The following is a 7431-nucleotide window of genomic DNA, read 5'->3' as shown; positions in this document are numbered from 1 at the left end:
CAATATCAAAATAAACCTCCATCAACAAAGCACAGTTAAAAAAAAAATATATATATATATATATATATATACACATACACATACACACACACTACTCACAAAAAGTTAGGGATATTTGGCTTTCGGGTGAAATTGATGGAAAATGTAAAACGCTACAGTGATATTATATCGTGAAAGTATGGCATTTAAGCAGAAGCATGCAAGGCTGATTTCCTCATCTCAAACAATTTATTGAAACAAAAGCCAACAACAGTCGTGGGTTTACCACAACAAAAAATGTCAATGTCTCAATAACTTGTCATGTGGCCTTGAGCATCAGTGACAGCTTGACAACGACGTCTCATGCTGTTCACAAGTCGACTTATTGTCTGCTGAGGCCTGGCCCCCCACTCTTCTTGAAGGGCGGCCCTCATGTCATTGAAGTTCTGGGGTACAGAGTTACCAGCCTCTACACGGCGACTCAGCTGATCCCATAGGTTTTCTATGGGATTCAGGTCTGGAGAAAGTGCAGGCCACTCCATTTGAGGTGCCCCAGTCTCCAGCAGCCGTTCCCTAATGATGTCACCTCCATGAGCTGGAGCATTGTCGTCCATGAAGATGAAATGAGGCCTGTGTTGTTCATGCAGGGGCACAATGACTGGATGAATGATGTCATTCAGGTAGTGTGGGCTTGTCACTGTACCATTCACAAAGTGTAGGGCAGTTCTGTATTGACTAGACACACCTGCCCACACTGTAACACCACCACCACCAAAGGCTCGTCTGGTGACAGCAGTGGCTGATGCATAGCGCCCTCCTTGACGTCTCCAACATCGTTGGCGCCCATCATTTCTGCTCAACGTGAATCGACTTTCATCAGAGAACAGCACTGAGGCCACTGGTCCCTCGTCCAGCGTCAATGCTCCCTGGCCCGTGCAAGACGATGATGCCTGTGCCTGGTGGGTGGTCAGGTTCCCTTGCAGGTCGTCTAGCACGCAGACCACGCTGATGTCAACGGTTTTGAATGGTCTGACGTGACACTTGGTGCCTCTCGCCTCCCTTGAATGTGCCTGGAGTTGAGTGGCATCATCATCCGGTTCCGCAGGGCACTGTTCACAATGAAGCGCTCATCAGTGTGGGATGTGGCCAAAGGACGTCCACTTCTATGTCTTTCTGTGACTCTTCCAGTCTCTGTATCTCTGTTGCAAGCTGCTGATGACACTCTGTGACACTCTAAGCTCAGTGGCCACTTCCCTCTGAGAACATCCTGTTTGAAGCCTCGCTATGGAGAGGAACTGTTGATCAGTTGTTAGGTGTCGTCTTGGTCTCACGATGTCAAAATGTGAACGGCATGATGAAGAGGACTGTTTCAATACCAATTCTAATTGAACCAGGAAACGTATTGGTCGATTCATGGATCAAACACCTGTTGTGAATGTTGCCGTTCAGCTCCTTGTGAGAGAACAGCAAGTTGTGCAACAAGTACTGAAACATTGAACAGTTGGAGACGTGCATTCAAAAGTTTAGAGAAGGTCAAATTAAGTTCACCTGTAAAGGTTATGGTGCATTTTAGGTTCACCCTGAAGTTTCACCCGAAAGCCGAATATCCCTCACTTTTTGTGAGTAGTGTATATATATTCATATAAATAAAACTCAGTCTCCGGTTTAGACTTTACACTCTTTACTATATTATATTACGATATTATAATTTATCTTGTTTTATTATATGACGATATTTTAGCATTATATTTTATTGTGATGATATATGACATTATCGTTGTCGTTTAATATTATTATATTATACTGTTTCCAGGCGCCACGCTGGGAGCCTAGTTGGTGTTTGTTTTACTTCCGGGTCACCTGCCCCCCCCCAGCGCTCCGCTCAGCGCCTCCGTGCTCGCGCTGGAGAACAGTTCGGCCGAGCGTTGCCAAGGGAACGGGCCGCACAGGTAACGTCGCACCGGCGCTTCGCTCGCACGTCGCATGCGACCGACACACGCGTCCCGCACGCGGCTTGCACCGTCTTGGTCCTCCCCCGGTGCCCCGGTGGCCGCGTGCTAGCCCGGTTAGCAGCGGCAGCCGTTAGCCGCGGCACTCCGTCGAGCGCGTCGACTTCCTAGTTGTTTTGTCCTCCATGGAGTCGGAGGGAGGAGGGGGGGGCAGGGCGTCTCTGCGGTTCTCTTCCCGCCGCCTGGGAGAGTCGGGTGTTGTCCGCAAACGCCCCACCCCAGCCGGGAGGTCGATCGGGCTCGAACGGCGAGGGGACCGGGCTGCGGGGCGGCAGACACCGCGGGGGTTCCGTTTCTCTGCCGTCCGACGGAGGGGGAAGGCGCGGGACTCGCCTTCCTCCCGCCGGCGTCCCCGCGAGGTCCAGCCACACAGCTGCCGTTGGGGAAAACTGTGTGGGAAGTGTTGTTCTTGGGAAGTGACAAGACGGTTCATCCACCTCCCAGGTTAAAATAGGAAACGAGACTAAGTGAAAGCGCCTCCTCGGTGCCGTCCACCCCGCCGTGCTTCTCGCCGCTGCCTCGTTTGTGTGAAAGACACTAAAATACATTTAATTGCGATGAAAGACAAACCGGTGAGGCCAGCCATTACAGAAGAACCTGCGCTGGACGTCGGGGAATGGACGACCCGTACAGCTGTCTATGTGCAGCGGTGCTGGAACGTTTGAATCCTGTAGAAATGTCTCGAAATCTCCAAACATTTGACTTGAAATGTCAAAGTCAAGTCCAAAACAAAGGCAGCACGGTTAAACAAATAACACGTTGGGGTTCAGTTTTTTCGGTCTTTGATCACCATCTCATTATGGATTCACAAACTTTCTAACAGCACCGTAACCATAATAAAGCAACGCTTTATATAATATGTAGAGTGCAGTGAAATAAATATAGTCGTACATAGTAGTTCATATGTTGTCTTTATTTATTCACAGTTATACAGTGCACTGTATATCCTATAACGGGGTATTCTATTGAAGTGTAATGTCCAATGACATTAGAATAGTCACAGTATCACATATCCCCACAAAGGGAACATGTTTACATGCAGGCAACATTTAACATGTTGCCTGCTTCTCTCCTCCCTTTGTTTATGCTCAAAAACTGATCAGCGCTGCCGAGCACCATCAGAGCCATCTTTTCTCCAAACAAAGCAAATAAAGCAGTATTCTTATTGTAGATGTATTTAATTTACTCCGTTTCCTGCTGCTGCGGAGCAGATCACTTCTTGTGGCTACGATCTCTCCCTTTTTACCCACCGTACATGAATTTGGATGGCACGGCACCCAGGCGGAAGTTTGATTTAAAATTCATACTGAAATATCATCAAATATTCTTGTTAAACACAGGGAATTACATATAAAGCCCGCCTCTAATATAAGCCTGCTTCCAATTCAGGCCTGGTTCCATCTGCTGTTGAGGTAAATAAAGGCCCCGGTCACTATTTGAGGCAATACGGTAATCGGTCTATTCAATCTGTCAATCGTTATGTTTACTGTGATCACCCCCACTTAGATATTCATTGGGTTCTCGTTATATGTCAGCCTGTCTGTCGCCCTTAATGTAGGGAAGACCCCAATGAGTGTCAGTTTACAGATGTTTATGTTATCCTCTTATTAATCCTCCTCAGCCCGTGTTTTAATGGACTCCCTGATTCGAATGCAGTATTTCCCGACCAGAACAATGCTCCGCCGTAAACTGTTCTGCACTTAAGATAGAACATTAAAACAATTAAAGCAAAGTAAAAGTTAAGAGACGACACAAAGGGTTTGTAAAACTTCTTATATATGCGGCCATCCACAACAGCGTTCTTATTTGCATCGAGGAAAATAAACCTTGCCGCCGTCATTCATCCATTTAGCAACTGATGTAGATCATTTAAAATTAGAAGCTTGGCGTATCACATTAATCTCGGTGGGATAAATTAAAACGCCTTCAACGGCAAGGTCTTTATTTCCAGCATGACATTTGCTTGTGGCTGTTACTAGAATTGGTTTTACTTTAACGACTGTGTAGGACTGACCTGCAAATAAGTGTTACATAAAAGAGGACAGCAGACTATAAAGAGTCTGAATGCAGGCGATGTCTCATTTGTTTCTACAAATTTGAATGTCTGCCCTAGTGCTCCGCTGGCTGTACAGCTGAGATGATCTTGCCGTCTTCTATCATTTTGGGAAATGATCTAATGTGCCTTTTGTTATCGAGATGCACATAATCACACGTATTTCAGATCCCGATTATGACCATGACAAAATAAATAATAAATGTTAGCAATTGTTCTCCATCAAACAAATAGTTGCTTATTTTTTTTTCTCTTTTCCTTCTTTGTTTCACAGGTCGCCTGGAGTCCTAATGTCAGTGACGCACGGGTCATGATAATGATTGCTCGCATATGGGATGAGGATGGAAACCTTACAGCCTTGAGCTAAGTGTAATAACAAGCCATCAGTTGTCGTCTCCCAGGAGCGGAGACGGAGTGCAACTGTTACCACCACCCCGGCATAATTAAAGCATCATGTCTTTACCGAAGGACTCCGGGGAGAGAGGGAAGGACAGAGAGCGGGGAGCCCGCCCCAAGGTGAGACAGAGCCGGTCGGAGGAGAGAAGAGAAAGCGGTGGGGGGCGGAAAGGTGGAAAGGGAAAGAAAAAAGGATTTTCCTCCAGCGAGTCGGCTGCCGAGCGGCCCGTGAGCGACGGCTTTGAGTACGGGGAGATGTTTGGCGGCCTGGAGCCCCGGGGCCACCGCTCCTCCTCCCCTCTGAAGGAAGGCAGGCGGTGGCAGGGCTTGGAAGTCGCCGCCTCTTTACTGGGACCAGAAAGGGCGAAACAAGGACAGGGGACCATGGAGCTTGCCAACGGGTCCCCTCAATCGAGCGAGGGGGAAGGCAGAGGAGCGAGTGGCAGCCGCACTCTACGACAAAAGATCCAAGATGCCATGGGGCAGTGCTTCCCGATAAAGACCCACGCCGCAGCTGCTGCCGTTACTAATGCTGCTGCCTCTGCCCCTTCTGCTACTGCCTCCACTTCTGCTACTCCTGCCGCAGCGGCACCGCCAAGTCCACTAGCGCTCACACCTACCACTGCCTCTGCTGCCTCCCGGCGCAAGATCCACCTCAGCGAGTTGATGTTGGACGACTGTCCCTTCCCCGTCGGCTCGGAGTTGGCCCAAAAGTGGTACCTCATCAAGCAGCACACCGCCCCGATTACGCAGCCCCCTCTGCTCGACTCCAGCGCGGTCGCCGGTACCTCGGCCGCAGCCGTCGCCACAGTGGTGGAGGACGTGGACGACCGGTTACGAGAGCGCAGGCGCATCAGCATCGAGCAAGGCGTGGAGCCTCCGCCCAACGCCGAGATCCACACGTTTGAAGTAACGGCACAAATCAACCCTCTGTACAAACTGGGCCCCAAACTGGCTCACGGTATGAACGAGTTGGCGGGGGATGACCGGGCCACCATCCACCAGCAGCAGCAGCTCCTGCTGCAGCGGCAGCAGCAGCACCAGCTCCTCCTGCAGAGCTGCCTGGACACCCTGGATGAGGTGGCCGCCTCGGCTTCCGCCCCCGCCTTGGTCTCCGCCCCCGCCTCCGACCCCTGCCCCGATCCTCCGGTCGGCCCGGAGACGAAAGCCAGCCAAACGCAGCCCAGGGCCTCGCACCCCAAAACAGAGTATCCAAAACCTCAGGACGGCTACCGCATCCACACCCAGATCGACTACATCCACTGCTTGGTTCCGGATCTGCTGCAGATCACCAACCTCCCGTGCTACTGGGGGGTGATGGACCGCTACGAGGCGGAGACGCTGCTGGAGGGGAAGCCCGAGGGCACCTTCCTGCTCCGCGACTCCGCCAAGGAGGACTACCTCTTCTCCGTCAGCTTCCGGCGCTACGGCCGCTCGCTGCACGCCCGCATCGAGCAGTGGAACCACAACTTCAGCTTCGACGTGCACGACCCCAGCGTGTTCCACGCCCCCACCGTCACCGGCCTGCTGGAGCACTACAAGGACCCCAACTCCTGCATGTTCTTCGAGCCGCTGCTGTCCAACCCCATCCACCGCACGCAGCCGTTCAGCCTGCAGCACGTCTGCCGCGCGGTCGTCAGCAGCCGCACCACGTACGACGGGATCAACCTGCTGCCCATTCCAAACACCCTGAAGAAGCACCTGAAGGAGTACCACTACAAGCAGAGGGTGCAGGTCAGGAGGATGGACACCTGGTGGGAATGAGCAGCGCCGTCACCTCCGACTCTGGGTCCTCCAGATCTACAACCTGATGCAAGTTCCTCCCGCTCCACCCAGCGCTGACTGACTGACTCCGCATTAACCTACACCGCACTGTACTTATTTATTTTTCCTGCTGTGTACGTATAACAACAATTGTATTAAACAATGTCAATAATACAGAGTATTATTAGAGTTATGGTGCACATTTAATACTCTCAACGCTCACATGAAACATTAAACCTGAATCTTGTTATAACCGTAGACCTGCGTTCCGAGGATTTTTTTTACGTCTTTCTTGGAGGTTTTTTTTGTTTGTTTTTTAAGTGTGACAGAAATCAGATTAATTGCCTGACAATGGGGAATGTTTCCTAGTGTGAAGTGAGATGATTATAATTGAGCTGTTCATCAGTCAGGTGCTGAGTTGGGGGAGCGCACGCTGACAACGGCCTCCTCTTGTTTTCCGATGAGATCTCCGTGTGTGTGTGTGTGTGTGTGCCGTCTGAAGTTTGGAGGTCATTAGAATCCCAGAAAGGAAGATCCATTACAATGAAACTATATGATTAAACGTGTGAATTAATTTTGAATAGCGGTGTGGCTAATGACTATTATATACATTATATTTACATATAAGGCCATTAGCCTCTTCGATGTGGCTAATTAACAGAGAGCCAGATGGCTCTCAATTAATGCCAAGCTGTTAGATCCGGGGTCTACATTGGTCCTTCATGGCTGTTTCAAAGTAACACACTAAACACGCGCCGTGTCAGCATATATTCCATAGAAATGGGTTTTAACAATGATAGAAATAGCACACAACCAGTTATTTAAATTGGTTCTTGATGTAAAGTAATATTTGCACAATATTGATCAGTCAGTTCTTAACGGACGTTATTTACTCAACAAAACACTAGTGCGTTGTGAGAGCTCGCCGGGTGAGCGGTGAAAATGATTCAAATTCCACTTTTAAGAAAAATAAATAAATGGAAATTAGCTTCTGTGTTGCAAGATCGAAATTGCAAGGCTGCACCAATTCATCGGTTCCAGCCGGAATAGCAGCTCTTGTGCTCATCAGAGCAAGTTTCCCTCTGGAGTCAGAACTGTTAGTCGTGATTAAAGGTTCGACTCTTCTGAGAGTCGCTCAGAATAGTCGTTTGTTTTTCTCCGACTCGTTCATTCGGTTCAGTTGCTTGAATGCGCGGTGAGCGAGGGAGGACTTCCTGAACGATGAGCGAG

At 49.6% G+C, this 7431-nt stretch overlaps 1 protein-coding gene across 1 annotated transcript; it reads left to right on the top strand.

Annotated features, from left to right (window-relative positions):
* Positions 1 to 1850: 1850 nt before the first annotated feature.
* socs9 (suppressor of cytokine signaling 9) lies at positions 1851 to 6459 on the top strand. The gene is made up of 2 exons (XM_080007092.1): positions 1851 to 1928; positions 4316 to 6459. The coding sequence occupies exon 2, from the start codon at positions 4495 to 4497 to the stop codon at positions 6199 to 6201; it is 1707 nt and encodes a 568-aa protein (XP_079863218.1). The 5' UTR covers positions 1851 to 1928; positions 4316 to 4494; the 3' UTR covers positions 6202 to 6459.
* The last annotated feature ends 972 nt before the right edge of the window (positions 6460 to 7431 follow it).

Source organism: Zeus faber (genome assembly GCF_960531495.2).
Source record: "Zeus faber genome assembly, chromosome: 9".
Taxonomy (NCBI): Eukaryota; Metazoa; Chordata; class Actinopteri; order Zeiformes; family Zeidae; genus Zeus; species Zeus faber.
The sequence above is the reverse complement of the archived record's forward strand: the minus strand, read 5'-3'. Positions and strand labels throughout refer to the sequence as shown.

Coding starts and splice junctions, on each gene's coding strand:
- socs9 (XM_080007092.1), top strand. CDS start 4,495: ATGTCTTTACCGAAGGACTCCGGGGAGAGAGGGAAGGACAGAGAGCGG.